The 17,241-nt window shown below is 42.0% G+C and overlaps 1 protein-coding gene across 7 annotated transcripts in view; it reads left to right on the top strand.

The window, feature by feature from the left end:
• The window catches only part of fhod1 (formin homology 2 domain containing 1), a 217,972-nt gene that overhangs the window by 109,239 nt on the left and 91,492 nt on the right, over window positions 1-17,241 (top strand). For all 7 annotated transcript variants that reach the window (XM_055648529.1, XM_055648527.1, XM_055648528.1 and 4 more), the window contains exons 5-7: window positions 2,897-3,002; window positions 5,979-6,073; window positions 10,776-10,887. In XM_055648529.1, the coding sequence (XP_055504504.1) occupies window positions 2,897-3,002; window positions 5,979-6,073; window positions 10,776-10,887 (313 nt within the window). The remainder of the gene's footprint in view (window positions 1-2,896; window positions 3,003-5,978; window positions 6,074-10,775; window positions 10,888-17,241) is intronic.

Here is a 17,241-nt window from a genome sequence, read left to right as displayed (position 1 = left end):
GGGGAAGGGATAGGAAAACAGCATTGAGTTTGAAGATTAGCCGTGATATTTCACACAGAGAGTGGTGAATCTCTGGAACTCTCTGCCACAGAGGGTAGTTGACGCCAGTTCATTGGCTATATTTAAGAGGGAGTTAGATGTGGCCCTTGTGGCCAAGGGGATCAGAGGGTATGGAGAGAAGGCAGGTACGGGATACTGAGTTGATGATCAGCCATGATCATATTGAATGGCGGTGCAGGCTCGAAGGGCCGAATGGCCTACTCCTGCACCTAATTTCTATGTTTCTATATTGAATGGTGGAGTAGGTTTGAGCACACTCCTGCTTACTTGTGTTCTTATGATCATCTGGTACTTATTTGGACCTACCAATACCACTTCCTGTTTGCTGAATTTCAGGGAAAGTTCAGATAATGTTCTGACCTAGTATTTTTCAATCTCCGACTGAAACATATGGAGGTTGTTAGTTTGATTATGTAATGAGACTTGTTGCTTATGGTAAATGGAGGATCATAGATCAGATATCCTAGAGCAATGTATTACTACACTTGCATCAGGTTTATTTGATCTTCTTTAGCTCCATCACCTCCATCTCCCTCCCCCCCACCTCCCATTTCAGCCTTCTAACTAAATATACGGACAGGTCTCGTATCCACACTGTGAACTCTTGACTAGACATACAGTTTGACAAAATAAACGGGCAAAAGAAAAAAAAGGAAATGCATATCATGTCTGTCAGTATCTGGAAATAGATAAGATGAGCTGAGATTTTAAATTTGGACCCTTCCCCAGAGCCCTGCTTTCCCTTTTCTTTGAATTGATGACCTTTTCAAAGGACAGGACCTCTCAGTAGCATGCTCTGATGTCCTAGTGACAATAAGACGCTTGTGCATGTACCTCATGGCAGAATAATTGGGTTCATCCGCCGTGTACTTTATGGAGATGCGCAATTGAGAACTAGCGGGGTTGTGTGTCAAGAATGCCCAGTCTAAACATGGCACATTATACTACTGCATAATCAGTCTGGTTAACATGTTAGTGAAGCATAAATGTATCAATTATATTTGGCATTGTGTGTGTGTGTGTGTGTATACATATGTTAATGTACTTATGGGGTTCAATCTTTCAGTCTCTGTACAGTATGGACTGACATTCTTTATGATACCATTCAATATTTTTGAATCGTAACAATTTTTTACTTAAAATTAAAACAAAAATCAAAGAGAATAATAAGCGCAACATGAAATCATTTCATTCTAAACTTGCAAAATATTTTATGGATTTTTAAAATGAATCAGGAACTTGCCTTATAGAAAAGAAGCAGCTATATAACATGATTGCATTTATGTCAGATACACTTTTTTTTCCAACTTGCTGCCCATCACTGGTTTCTAACACAGGAATGAATTTTTTGGCAAGTGAAAAGATTGCTTGCAAGTCAAAATGTGATTAATTATACTCATGCATGCAATAGTCCCTGAACGTGATGAAAATGCATTAAAAATATGAATTTAGGAAGAGCACAAATAAACTTTTGAAAGTGGGAAGATCATAAACATTTAACACGCGAAATAACTTTGCATAACTTTGAGTTAAAATGAATGCGGGAAGAAAATAGTGTGACGTGCATAGAATGGCAACTATGTTAGCCTTGATGTTGTTCCCTGGGCTTTGGTCTGATTCAATGTGTGAAGTACTTGAATCCTTCCAAAAAGTGAGGGGCAAATCATAGAAACAAAGAACTGCAAATGCTGGTTTATTCCAAAGATAGACACAAAGTGTTGGAGTAACTCAGCGGGTCAGGCAGCATCTCTGAAGAACATGAATAGGTGTTGTTTGGGTCAGGATCCTTCTTCAGACTGATTGTACCCCATTCCCCTTTATTCCCCACTCTTTCTCTGCGCCCTCCCTTTCCACCCATATTCCTCTCTCCAGCTTTACATTTCACTGTTCCTCTTCTCTACTCATCTGATACCCTTTAATTTCTTTCCATCTCTAGCTTTTGTCATTTAGTCCACCCATCTACTGGCCAGGTCCCCCTCAACTCGGGGGGGGGGGGGGGGGGGGGGGGGGGGGGGGGGGGGGGGGGTTGGGGGGGGGGGGGGGGAAGAAAGCTGGGGATGTGAAGAGGCAGGATAAAGCATGGCAGGTAACAGGTGGACAGAGGCAAGGAGGGTTATTGATACCTATCACTTAAACCTATCACTTGCCTGGCTTTGTCCCAACCCAACCGCTCTTTTCCATCTTCCCCCCCACTCCTCAGCAGTCTAAAGAAGGGTCCACACCCAAAATGTCATCCATCCATCCCTCCACAGATGCTGCTTGACCTACTGAGTTCCCCCGATTCTCTTTAGCCCTTTGATAATTATTTGCAGGTTTTAAGTTTCAAAGAGAACCATTCTAACTCCAACAACATTATCTGATAACAACAATTCTCTACTCCCTTGCGTGATTTGCTATGAAGTGGGGGGATGGAATCAATGCGATTGCTCTCACAACCAGCATAGACTTGAAGGGCTGAATGGCCTCTGATATAAAACATGATTTATCTACATTATTTCCAGCAGGCATAATCAGTTGGTTTAGGATTTCTGACTTCACGAAAGACAACTTGCCAATGTAAATTCACTTCGATACATCTTCAACAGGATTTTAAGCAAAATTGAGTTTCCCAAATCAACTAATACATGCTTAAGCACATGTTGCATAGAGGCTTCCTGACCTGCTGAGTATCCTCGAGTTTTCTGTTATTATCCATTATTGTGGTGCATCATAGCCACAATATCGCAATCTGCAGTTTTTGCGGGTCGGTTTATGTATGATTTTTATTAAAAAGATTGTGACGACTGCAAAATGTATTGCTCTGCACTCCTTGCTGATGTAGCATTGTCTTCCGTAGGATGACAAAGATCTGGTGCCTGAGTTTGTCAATGCTGAAGGGCTGACATGTCTGATCAAAGTTGGAGCAGAGGCAGACCAGAACTACCAGAACTACATCTTAAGAGGTTAGTATTGCACCTCTATTGCTTCAAGGCTCCTGCTCCATCATCTATAATAACAACAAAAGATGCTGCAAAAACCCATCATGTCGGGCAACTTTTGTGGAACGAGAAACAGGATTGATGTTTCAGATCACTGACCCTTCATCAGACGTGAAAAGTTATCTCTATTTCTCTTTACATCATTTTGCCACCGCTGCCAACCTTATGCTTTGTAAGGGGTATTTCCGTGCCCTTTTGTTTCCTTAACATGTTTAATTTCTCCCCATTGTTCCAAAGATGGGCCAGAGGGTGGTGGATAGAAGGAACGAATTGCCAGAGGAGGTAGTTGAGGCAAGTACTATAACAGCATTGAAAAACATTTGGATGGGTACATAGATAGAAAAGGTTTAGAGGGACATGAGCCAAATGTGGAGAGGTGGGACTAGCGTGGATGAGGCATTTGGTCAGCATGTGTAAGATGGGCCAAAAGGCCTGTTTCCGTGCTGCATGGCTCTATGAGTTTCAATGTTATATTTTTTCCTTTAACTAATTGTGGATCATATAATTCTCAATATCATCTCTGTACTTGGGCCTTCTCCTCTTTGTCCTTATCATCAGCTTTATTCAATCAGTGTCTGTCATCCTATCGTAAACTCATAGCCTATCCACCAGTTTTGATGCCCTGCATAACAGACTCCAAGTCTGAAGAAAGCTTCTGCTCAAAACTTCAACTCATTTCTTTATAACACTTAAGGGTGTCAGAGATTATGGGGAGAAGGCAGGAGAATGGGGTTGAGAGGGAAAGATAGATCAGCCATGATTGAACGGTGTAGCAGACTTGTGGGCCGAATGGCCTACGTCTGCTCCAAGAACATGAACACTTCCAACCATGCACTGGCAATATTTTAGCTTTGGGCACGTAGCATTTTGGTTTCTCCGTTTATCTCTTGTCGAAGAAATGCCATTTTCCAGCTCATGTGGCATAACTGTATCACATACTTTTGAATATTAGTAAAAAAACATTCATTGCTCTGTGTCGAGTTCAGTGCCGGAGTTCGACTATCCTTTTTGTTCGCGTGTGTCTGCGAATGATCTTGTTAGATGGTTCTACAGCCCCCTCTGGTGTCCAAACGCTTCATTAATTGTCTTGGTGGAAGGTATTTCCTGGAGACATATAGCATGGAAACAGACCCTTCTGCCTATTAAACCCACATCAATCATGAAGAACCCATTTATACTAATCCCATTGCATTCTTCCCCCCCACATGATGGTTACAAATTTGGGGACATTTACACTCATCAATCAACCAACCCACCTGCACGTTTTGAAGAAGGGTTTCGGCCCGAAACGTTCCCTATTTCCTTCGCTCCATAGATGCTGCTGCACCTGCTGAGTTTCTCCAGCTTTTTTGTGTACCTGCACGTTTGAAATATGGGATGTGGACCCAGAGCACCCGGAGAAAACCCACTTGGTCAGAGAGAACGTGCAAACTCCACATAGACATGAGTGGAGGTCAGGATTGAACTCTGATGGACGTGTTATGTGGCAATGGCATACAAGCAACACCGGATTTATTTAATATCTCCTATTCCCACAGGATCAATTTTTAATAACCTTCCCTACCTTGCCCATTGAAATGCTGCCATCCAGCTTTCATGCTGCCACACTTTGGCTTTTTTCCCACCTAAGCCTAGCTTTCCAAACCTCCCATGTTGCAGCTTTCCCATATTTTCCAGGCTTTTATTGTAATGACCAGTTAAGAGGTGGAGATTCCCCTTTGGGCACGATCATCGTTGCAGATGCAAAGTTTGCAAAATGTTGTTATGGTTTCAAAATCCACGCAGATTCGTTTTCACGAATGAATGTAATGAATGTAAACCTGTCATGAGCTAATCCAATAAATTATTATGCATAACTTTAAAGCAGTTGAAACAATTATGTATGCCCTGGTTGCATATAAAGATGGCAACCTGGTTCGGAAAATGTGCTTATCGTTAAACGTAAGCATTTAAGTCGATGTCTGGCGCAGTGCTGATTTAAAGTAATTGAAAATGATGTTTAAATAGAACAACAGGTCACCATTTGATAGTCGATTTGGTGTACCAATTCCTTCGAACATTAGAAAAACCCAGGAGTTTCTGTACCTTCCAAGGAAGCCTGAATTGAGGTCAGGCAAGACCCACTAATTGGTTGTTTACTTTAGACACACATCACAGCCAGTTTTGTGGCTGAACCCCGAGTTTATGTGTTTTAAACTTGATTCTTACTGAAAGTGTGCTCAAAATTTGCAATCTCTGTGCTAATTTAGCTGACTTTAGGGGAATTGAACTGTGCAGCGCGGGAGAAAGTTTAAGCCTGAGGAGTCCTCTAGATTCTGTCTGGATGAAGGGTCTCGATCACATACATAAAATGTCCAGTTTAGATGAAGGGGCTCAGCCTGAAACATTGACTTCACTTCCCCTCCACAAACGCTGCCTGGATTGCTGAATTCCTCCAGCTACTTTCTGTTTCTCAACATCTACAGTCACTTGTGCCTGGTGGCCTTTTTACTTTAGACTTTAGAGATACAGCGCAGAAACAAGCCTCTTGGCCCACCAAGTCTGCACCGACCAGCAATCACCCCGTCTGCTAGTACGGTTCTACACACGAAGGAAAATTTACAATTTTACCAAAGCCAATTAACCTACAAACCTCCACCTCTTTGGAATGTGGGAGGAAACCGGAGCATCCAGAGAAAACACACGCGGTCATTGTGACAACATACAAACTCTGTACTGGCAGCACCCGTAGTCGGATTCGAACCCGGGTCCCTGACGCTCTAAGGCGGCAACTCTACCGCTGCGCCATTATGCTAACGATTGCACAACTCCAATATCAACAAGTGCTGCAATAGGCACTTGATGTGAAAGCATGAATTCAGGACCTACAAATGATGTACTCCTTCTCTTTATAATATGAGGACATACTTAAGCATGTGTTTTTTTTCCTTGTGTTTGCAGCTCTGAGCCAGATTATGCTGTTTGTGGATGGCATGAATGGGGTTATTGGCCATAATGAGACAGTCCAGTGGCTGTACACTCTCACGGGGAGCATGGTGAGTCAACTGTTTGGTAAATAAATAAGGGTTTAAGACAAGTGTGTTAACTTTCACATGAACGAACCTGGAATGTCCGGTTTAGAGCCGGAGCTGATTGATCAGCACCAGACATTAGTAACCGGTCTTGGTTCTAAAGGTTACAGTGAAGGAAAGTAGTCCATGTTTCTAATTCTCATCACTTCTCAATCGGGCAGCACGGAAACAGGCCCTTTGGCCCAACTCGACCATGCCAACCAAGAAATCCAATCTAAGCTGGTCCCATTTGGCTGCGTTTGGCCCATATCCCCCTAAACCTTTCCTATCCATGCCGACATTTTGAAGAAACAGGTGATAAGAGAGCAAAGCAACAACATGGGAAGGTGATTATGCAGAAGGGAATGTATGCGAGCTGATTTTATGTGTCGGGACCGTCACAAAATAATTCAGATCTGCAGTGAAGACACCAGATATTAGTGTGATATGATGTAGGTGATGAAGATTAGTTTAGTTTATTGTTGTGAACCAATGGACCTATGTAGGAAAGGATCAGGGAGTTTTGATGGATATGCAATAAAAACAATCAAGCAGTAAAAATATCAAATATGAATAAGATAAGTGGGCTGTACCTGTTGCTGTATTTTGTCTGTAAGATGCGAGGCAAAGGGGATTTTGAGTTGTATTTACTTTGGTGAGATTGCTTCTGTTTACTCTCTGTGCTACTGGAGATTATGGATCCCTCGAGTAATCTCATGATCCATAATTCATTCTAGAAATAGAACAGAAACTTCCTATTACATCTGAGGCAAAGCTTGTGATTTCAAAACCTTTAACTGATAAGACCTTTACCTCTGTCAGTGAGATGCGAGCTATCGGGGCCCACGACTCCGTTCCACAATGCTGAGATTACAGCTGATCTGTGACTGTGCTCCTGACGCCGGTCCACAGACCGGCAAACTTACTCCATTGAATTCTGGAACTCCCATCCGTCTCATGTTTATCATTAACTTTAGACCTGGGATGGATTGGCATTCATGGTGGGATGGAAACTCGGGCTTTTATGTTCAGACCTTTATCCCATTTTTGGATTCCAAATAGTTCCGTTCTACCATTGTTTGTAAAACATTTATGGTGTATAAAGTCATGAGACAAATAGATCAAGCAGACGCACAGAGTCTCTTGCTCAGCTTGGGGGAATTGGGAACGATAGGGCATAGGTTTAAGGCGAAGAGGCTTAGATTTAATAGGAATCTGAGGGGTAACTTTTCCCACACAAAGGGTATTGGGTGTCTGCAACGAGTTGCCAGAGGAGGTAGTTGAGGCAGGGTTTAGTGCAATGTTTAGGAAACAATTAGATCGGTACATGGATAGGACAGGTTTGGAAGGATATGCTTCAAACACAGGCAGGTGGGACTAGTGTGGATGGGACGTGTTGGTCGGTGTGGGCAAGTTGACTATCAGTTCCCCATAACATCTGAAAAGCTTCAATCACGTTTGCCAATGACCCTTTTAAATTTGAGGGATTAAAGCCTGCATTTGTTTTCTCTAATTTGGAGTCTGGATATAGTTCCGATGCTTATATCTCTGTAATATTCCCTTCCAGGTGGCCATGTCCTTTATAGGATGTGGTAGTAAGATTTGTTCACATTCTCTGGATGTGGTTTAATTTGGTTCTTGAGTAGTTGGAGGGAACTTCAACCCTCTTGCAAACTAGTCCTTTGGACATAAAGGTCAGCGGTTCATCCTGACTGTGACATTTTAATGCGGCATCTAAGTGGTATCTCAAGTCTCATGAGAACAGCATTATACTCAGCTAGTCACTATTAGAAATTACTTTTGTTCTGTGCTTTTTTCTGCCCAAAATTGGTCAACCTCACATTTACTGACATTGAAATCAATTTTTGCCCATTCTCTTAATCTGTTAATATATATTTATAATTTTATATTTCTATCTACATGATTTACAATGCCACCCACTTCACCTGCATTTACCTATTACTTGGCAGACCTTGTCCCAATCCCACCTCTCTTTTCCTGTCTTTTCCCCCATGTTCCAATCAGTCTGAAACAGGGTCCCAACCTGAAATGTCACCTATCCATTCCCTCCCCAGATGCTGGCTGACCTGATGAGTTCCTCCATCACTTTGTTTTTTTGCACAAGATTCCTGCATCTTACAGTACTATCTGTTTTTTATGCTGTCAACAAAACTGCAAATGTGGCTTTCTGTCCTATCTTCAAAGATGTCTCCAAATCTGTCCCAACACTGGCTCTTACAAAAATGGATGATGTTAAAAATAACTGCCTGCAGTAACTGTGAATAATTTCTCTTCAATTCCATGAGCTTCACATTCATTTAAGGCAAATATGAAGGCTGTATCAAAAACCTTTTTAGAACCTGCATGAATAGCATAAATATCTCCATGTTCTGTAAGTAAGTCTTCAAAGTACTTCAAAGTGTTGGACTTGACGTATTCATTCAAAATCTACGATCTACTGAAAAATGTCAATGTTTTCAGTCACTTTTTATTATTGACTGTAGTAATGCCCTGATAACAGATGTTAGATACATCGATATAAGTATATTGTGTTTCTTGAAATGATTGTCTGACACTTGGGAGAGAAAAAAAAAACATTCCCTCAAGTAGCACGAGCTTCTTCAAAAAACAGTATGAGAATATCATTCAGAATAAGTAAATTATCTGTTCTGCTGGTCAAGTCAAGATAAGGGGCATGTCATTAGAACATGCGTCGGAAATTGGAAGCTATTGTACTTTCCTTGTCTCTTGGCAATTTTTAACGTGTTGTATTGGTTAGACCACAACTGGAGTAAATCAAAAGCCAGCTGGTTCCCATTCAGCAGAACCCCAACAATACATTCTCTCACATAAATAACTTTAGTTACAACCTGAGCCTGGCACCTATTTATTATTCTGCTGGCTGTGTGCAGTTGAAAAGGAAGCAGCCGTTTCATCTTAACACGAACATGCGTCTTTTTACAGAGATATTTATAAGGTGATGACTTCAGGCACTTGCTACAGATTGATTGAAGTCTAACGTTATAATGTAATTCTGTTTTTCCTTTTCTTTTTCATCGATACAAACGTGATGAGTAAGTGGAAGAAGATGTAGGTTTAATTAAATGCCAGGAATGTTAACTCTCACAGCAGAAATTACATATAAAAAAATTATTTCTGGGACCACCCATTTGGAAAAATGGTTTATAAAAGCATGTCTCGTTCAATTATTGAGTTATAGTTTTTTTTCTCTCCCCTGGAGCTAGAAACAAGGAATGCTGATTTCAGGCACGAGTTAGTGCAGTTATTTAGAATTCAATGATCAACAAACATGGGATTTTAAAGAAGTGTTGTCCATTTAATCTGTCAGCAGAGGTTTGTGGAGCGTGCCATGGCTAAACAGGGCTGAGAGTGCAAACTTGTAACTTGCACTGATGTTTAGCTTTTAACAAGATCAATAATTCTAAAAGGGTTCCTTATATTTCTTCCATCACAAAAAAAAAGCATTTCCTTTGTTAAAAATTGGGTTAATCTAAAGATAAATTGATTAAAATTAAAGTTATTGCTGAGTTGAATGGAATCTGATGACTTAAATAAAGCATGGATATTTTCAGATCTCAAATCTGCATGTATGCACTCATGATTGAAGTAAAAAAAAATATTTTACTCCGAGTTGACATTCAAAAATGTGTTTTGATTATTCTGGTGAGTTGCTGCACCAGAGGATGGATATGTATTGAGAACTGGGTGGATGAGCAGGAGCCAGGAGTCATTAGGTTGAAGGATTGAGATTTTTTTTCAGTTATGACTTCTGAGGTGGGACAGGGACTGGGGAACGAGTAGAAACCATCTTCTACAACCTTGCTGAAGTCCCTGACCTGTCAGGACACAAGTAATCAGTTATGATTGACAGGCTTCATTATATTACAGCTCTGTGCAAGTTCCCTTTATAGCAGGGGTATAGTTAAGTAGGTGAAAAGCCACTGTATGAACTTTGAAATGTTCTAATTTTCTGTTTTTAATTTGGAAAGTTTATGAATGTTTCTTTATGCAAGGTGTAACCAGTAAATAAACATATTCCTTTTTTTCTGAAAGGAAGACAAGTAGGAAAAAAGTAATGTATTTTTAAACTCCTAAGGGCAGCACAGTGGTGCAGCAGTCAGTACTGGTGCCTCGCAGTCCCAGGGACCTGGGTTCCAACCCAGCCTCCAGTGCTGTCAGTGTGGAGTTTGCACTTTATCCATGTAACTGAGTAGATTTCCCCTCTGTGCTCCAGTTTCTACCCACACCGTAAAGAACAGCTGGTTGGTAATTTAACGGTTAATGGGGATGTGAGGGGGAAAATGGGATTAGCATTGGTGGATACCTGATGGTTAGTGTGGGTGCGATGGGCTGAAGGGCCAGTTCCTAGGCTCTGACTATATAAACCACTTTGCGTTCCAGGATTAGAAACAATTGGTGAAATGGGTGTGAACTTCGGGCATGTAAAGAAAGTTACATTAATTTAAAATGGACAAATTAAATGAAGCAAGATGATCGAGACTGCACAGTTATTTTGGTTAAAGTTGAGTCTGCACTGCTCAACACTGCCACCTCCTGGAGAGACCAGAGCTTTCAGGCAGAAGTAATTCCCTCCCTCCCTTTACTGTCAGCTGGAGAGAGAGTCTGGCATTTGCTCACAGTCTGCTCTTGTGTTTCTCAATTCCAGCACCGTTTAGTGGTGAAGACTGTTCTGAAACTCTTGTTGGTGTTTGTGGAATACACAGAGAACAACGCAGTTCTTCTGATCCAAGCTGCCAACATCGTGGATGATAAAAGATGTAAGTGCTATTTTAAAGGGTTCAGGGAGAATTACAGTTAGACTGTGTAAATGATAAAAACACAGCATTAAAAAGTAAGCTCATTACTAAAATTGAAAATTAGCCTTGACTTCCAGATAAATAAAATCCCAAATGTATTAAAAAATTATTATAGTGGCTATGCTTTTTTTTCCAGGTGTTGAGTATATATTTTTTAAAGATCAGATTGACGTAAACTTATTGCCTCTTTTAGTTGAGATTAATGTACGGGGTGTCGTTTATTTGTTGTGAGAGGCTCTCCTGGTCCCAGTCAGTATGTTGTGACTCTCAGCCGGGCATTCCACTGTGCCGAGCCCCCTCCGAGCAAAAATGAGGAGAATTTACTGCCTTTGAGTTAACACTTTATAAAGTGATGAAGAATGTGGAAGAGGGCCTAAAGAAGTCAGGGCATTGATTGCACCAGATTAAATGCAGAGTTAAATCATTCCTTGCACACCTGATAGTCTGGAAGCCTGGACTGTGGGATGTGACTTGATGTAGACGAGGGGAAACAATGCAAGGTGTTGTGTGTAAAACAAACCTGAGGTAGCTGTCAACTTTGGATTTAACAGAGGAAGGGTCAGAATGAGAGGACTTGGGGGCGGTGGGGGAGAGAGTCGTATTCAACAATAAGAATAAGTTTGTGTATGACAGCGGGTAGACACAAAAAGCTGGAGTAACTCAGTGGGACAGGCAGCATCTCTGGAGCGAAGGAATGGGTGACGTTTCGGGTTGAGACCCTTCCAAGTTGAGGCAACTGCATCACAGATCTGAAGTAACAAGCACTTTAATTGTGATGGTGTGGATCCATGTTGACAACTAATTGGAGATGAGTGAGTCCTCCACCTTGTATGGGGGGGAAACGGCCAGACTTAACTTAAAAATGTCAGCAGTCCCATCACCCACCCCACTGTACCGAGTGTCTCCATCCGTTCCAACACCCTGTCCTGGTAGACCCACTGCTGCAGAGCTGTGACCTAAATGTTGTTCCCTGCTCAGAACCTACAAACTAGAAGTAAGAGGCCACGTGGGCCTCTCCTCAATCACGGCTGATATTTTACCTGAGTGCCATTTTCCTGCATTGTCCCCATATCCATTGATTTGTTATTTTCTAAAAGTCTATTAATTACTCACCCCACCAGGGCTGTTAGGGTGAGTAATCAATGGATCGTTAGATAATAGGGAATATGCTCAGCTTGTAAGAACATGTCTAATGAGTACTGCACTTTGGGACATGTTTAAGAAAGAACTGCAGATGATGGAAAAATCAAAGGTCAAGAATAATGCTGGAGAAACTCAGCGGGTGAGGCAGCATCTATGGAACGAAGGAATAGGCCACGTTTCGGGTCAAGACCCTTCTTCAGGCTGTACTTTGGGACATGTTCAGCAATAGGCATTCAATATAAAGCTTTCATTGGGCTGCCTTGCATATTCATTTAATGGATTTTTCCATGTGATGGACAATTGTTGGCAATTATGAAGAAAACGTGGCCCATGTTCACCAAAGCAGCACGTTGCAGTATAATGTGGATAAATGTGAGGTTATCCATTTTGGTGGCAAAAACAGGAAAGCAGACTATTATCTAAATGGTGGCCGATTGGGAAAGGGGGAGATGCAGCGAGACCTGGGTGTCATGGTACACCAGTCATTGAAGGTAGGCATGCAGGTGCAGCAGGCAGTAAAGAAAGCGAATGGTATGTTAGCTTTCATTGCAAAAGGATTTGAGTATAGGAGCAGAGAGGTTCTACTGCAGTTGTACAGGGTCTTGGTGAGACCACACCTGGAGTATTGCATACAGTTTTGGTCTCCAAATCTGAGGAAGGACATTATTGCCATAGAGGGAGTGCAGAGACGGTTCACCAGACTGATTCCTGGGATGTCAGGACTGTCTTATGAAGAAAGACTGGATAGACTTGGTTTATACACTCTAGAATTTAGAAGATTGAGAGGGGATCTTATAGAAACTTACAAAATTCTTAAGGGGTTGGATAGGCTAGATGCAGGAAGATTGTTCCCGATGTTAGGGAAGTCCAGGACAAGGGGTCACAGCTTAAGGATAAAGGGGAAATCCTTTAAAACCGAGATGAGAAGAACTTTTTTCACGCAGAGAGTGGTGAATCTCTGGAACTCTCTGCCACAGAGGGTAGTTGAGGCCAGTTCATTGGCTATATTTAAGAGGGAGTTAGATGTGGCCCTTGTGGCTAAGGGGATCAGGGGGTATGGAGAGAAGGCAGGTACGGGATACTGAGTTGGATGATCAGCCATGATCATATTGAATGGCGGTGCAGGCTCCTTCTCTCCAGAGTTGCTGCCTGTCCCGCTGAGTTACTCCAGCTTTTTGTGTCTATCTTCAGTTTAAACCAGCATCTGCAGTTCCTTTCTACACAAATAGAATGGATAAATTGGACAACTTATGGTAGTTTAATTGACCAGTGTGGATTGCTTTTTCCTTGTGTAGGTGAGTGATAAAATCTGGGAGAAGCCGATGGGAATGTGTGGAGAAAAGATTACAAGGAAAATTAGTGAGACACAAGGAATTGCAGATGTTGGAATCTTGTGCTGGAGTAGCTCAGCGGGCCAGGCAGCATCCTTGGAGGACATGGCTAGATGACGGGTCGGGGAGGGTGATGGAATTGAGAAATGTAAGAGCAGACCATGAACAAATGGAAGACTTTCCAGCTAACAGTAAATGGAGCAAGGAAATTCCTTCCTCCTTCCCCACAAAACATGGGGAAGGATTTGACGGCCCGAAACGTTGCCTATTTCCTTCGCTCCATAGATGCTGCCTCACCCGCTGAGTTTCTCCAGCATTTTTGTCTACCTTCGATTTTCCAGCATCTGCAGTTCCTTCTTAAACAAGGATGTGACATTGTCACTTTTGGCAGGAGAAAAAGGCACAATATCTAACTGGTGAGAGATTGCAGAATTTTTTAGGTGAAGTGGATCTGAACATCTTGATATACAGTATGATTCACAGAAGGCTAACATGCAATTACAACTCATAATTGGGAAAGCTAACATTGATTGCGTATTTTTATTGCAAGGGGATTTGAATACATAGATAGGGAGGATATGCAGGCATATGAAACTGCAGGTGCTGGAATCTTTGGGCACAAAACAAAAGTGCAGGAGGAATTCAGCTGGTCAGGCAGCATCTGTGCAGGGAATGGAGAGGCGAAGATTCCATTCTACTCGCTAGAATTTAGAAGATTGAGGGGGGATCTTATAGAAACTTACAAAATTCTTAAGGAGTTGGACAGGCTAGATGCAGGAAGATTGTTCCCGATGTTGGGGAAGTCCAGAACAAGGGGTCACAGTTTAAGGATAAGGGGGAAATCTTTTAGGACCGAGATGAAGAAAACATTTTTCCTACAGAGAGTGGTGAATCTCTGGAATTCTCTGCCACAGAAGGTAGTTGAGGCCAGTTCATTGGCTATATTTAAGAGGGAGTTAGATGTGGCCCTTGTGGCTAAAGGGATCAGGGGGTATGGAGAGAAAGCAGGTACAGGATACTGAGTTGGATGATCATCCATGATCATATTGAATGGTGGTGCAGGCTCGAAGGGCCGAATGGCCTACTCCTGCACCTATTTTCTATGTTTCTATGTTTCTATTCACACTGATGAAGTAGGTGTGTATCTAATGTTTCTTTATTTCCTGCCAAAATTGTCAATTTCACATTCTTCCCCATATCACGCTGCATTTGCCAGATCTTTATCCACTCACTTAACCTATTGCAAGACCAAAACAAGTGACTGGATACAACTACGATACGATAGAACTTTATTGATCCCAGGAGGGAAATTGATCTGCCAACAGTTATAAAACACAAGATACATGAAACATGAAATTGAAGTGACGAGTTGAAAGGATTGGGGACGTGCAAAGATTGGGGAAGGGGGGAGGGAGGGGTGTAAGTCCCCTCTACGACAGATGGGGGAGGAGTTGACAGTTTGATAGCCACAGAGAAACAGGATCTCCTGTGGCACTCCTGTGGCGTTCTGTACTGTATCTTGGTGGAACCAGTCTGTTGTTGAGTTCAACAGCAACAACCAGAGTAAATGTTTGGTTTCATCACTGAATCTATGTGTTACATCTTGCAATTGACATTTAAAACATTTATTTGTAATTGGTTGTTGGTTTACTTCCTTTGGGAAGTTTGAAAATTACTTGGTAACAATTTAGGTATTATTACTAAATTAATTTAGCTAGATTAATGCCAGAATGAATATGAGGAATTATTTTGGGCCTCATATGGGAGGAAGGATGTGATGATGTTGGAGAGGAAGAGATATAGAGTGTGAGAATGATCCCAGGGATGATTGGGTTAATGTATGGGGAGCGTTTGAAGGCTCTGGACCTGTACTGGCTGGAGTTTAGAAGGATGAGAGTGGATCTCATTGAAACCTATCGGATAATGAAAGGTCTGGGTAGAGTGGACATGGAGAGGATGCTTCCAGTAAAGGGAGAGCCTAGGACCAGAGGGCATAGCCTCAGAATAAAAAGGACGTACCTTTAGAATAGAGATGAGGAGGAATTTATTTAGCCAGAAGATGCAAAATCTGTGGAATTAATTGCCACAAGACATTGGGTGTTTTTAAAGCGGAGGCTGATTGGTATGGGCTTCAAAGGCTACGGGTAGAAAGCAGGAGAATGATTTTGAGAGGAAATATACACCACCACAGCAGAGTAGATTTGATGGGTCGAATGACCTGATTCAACTTCTATGTCTAATGGTCTTATGGATAGGCTAGACTAGTATCCACAAGACTGGAAATAGTGAAAAGGGGATTGACGGAAACCTATATGAAAGAGGGGCAAAACACAAAATGCTGAAGCAACTGAGGGGGGAATGAACTTGAGGGGACTTGACAGGATAGATGGGGGAAAGTTGTGGGAGAATATAGAACCAGGAGTCAATGTTTAATATTAAGAGTTGATTTTAGAGTTGAGATCAGCCAGGATCTAATGCGGCTTCTGAGACTGAGTGGCTATTCTGCTCCTCTGTGGTCAGTCCTGCAACCATTGTGATTGTTGGCAGTTCTGGTCTTGTGAGGAGCTGCTTAATTTGGAGTGACGCTGTATGGGTGGCACAGCAGTGCAATGCCAGAGACTTGAGTTTAATCCTGAATACGGATGCTGTCTGTACTGTGTTTTACTTTCTCCCTGTCACCGCGTGGGTGTCCCCAGGGTCCTCCAGTTTCTTCCCACATTCCAAACGCCCAGGTTTTCAGGTTAATTGGCTTTGGTAAAATTGTAAATTGTCCCAAGTATGTGAGATAGTGCTAATGTACGTGGATCACTGGTTGGCACGGACTCGGTGGGTTGAGGGGCCTGTTTCTGCACTGTATGTCTAATCAAAACTAAACTAAAGGTCAGGTATAATTGTCCTGCTGTGTGGTAGCCCAATCAACTTATTTTTAATGGCAGCTTTTATTCCCTCAGCTGATGCCAGCCATGTCTGGCAAATTGCCATCAGCAGGAGATGAATCTATCTTCTGTTGTACAGCAAGTTAAGTCCTGTTGTTTGCCAGACCAATGTGCAGCACACTCTACACTTGAGGAAGGGGTAAAACCAGGAGCAAGAAATAGACTGCATTCTGTCGGGGTATTTATTAATGTGTGTTACTTGTACAGTATATTAAAATGATGGCGAGCAGAGGTCCAGCTAGTCCATTGAGCATGCCTTGCTTCCATTACATTAGACTTTTGCTGCCTTCCCCCCCCCCCCCCCCCCCCCCCCCCCCCAGTGGGAACCATTGTGGGGGGGATATTTTTACATTTATTGTTAAATTCTGTTAAATTCTTTAATGTTGTGTCTTATCTTTATTCGTGTGCTGCAATGGCAAGTCAAATTCCACTACACCAATTGGTGTATGTGATAATAAATGTCCTTTGTCCCTTGTCCTTGCCCTTACATGTGCAGCATCAGAACAAGGCATTTTCCTATCTCCCTCCCTGTCCAAGGCACAAATTCAACAATTCAATGCATTTGTGTTTTGGCAATGACAATAAGAACAACTAGAGACAAACCAAGGAACCAAGGAAGAAGATTGTTGTTTTTTAATGCTGGATGCTCTCACATTTTTGCCTTTGAACGTTTTCAAAAATAGCTTTCTCCAAATAGCTTTCTTTCACGATACTGAAACATTTCTCTTGCTTCAAAAACAAATAACAGTGTGACCGAATCTGAAAGCAAACAAACACACGTAATTAAAATGCAACTTACCAGTTTGTATTTTTGATTTGACTTCACTTGATAATTGAGAACAATAAATGTTGGAAGCTGGGGACACAAGGGACTGCAGAAGCTGGAATCTTGCTGAGAACATAAA

Source organism: Leucoraja erinacea, chromosome 17 (genome assembly GCF_028641065.1).
Source record: "Leucoraja erinacea ecotype New England chromosome 17, Leri_hhj_1, whole genome shotgun sequence".
NCBI lineage: Eukaryota > Metazoa > Chordata > Chondrichthyes > Rajiformes > Rajidae > Leucoraja > Leucoraja erinaceus.
Note: the sequence above shows the minus strand (reverse complement) of the source record. Positions and strands in the feature narration are given on the sequence as shown.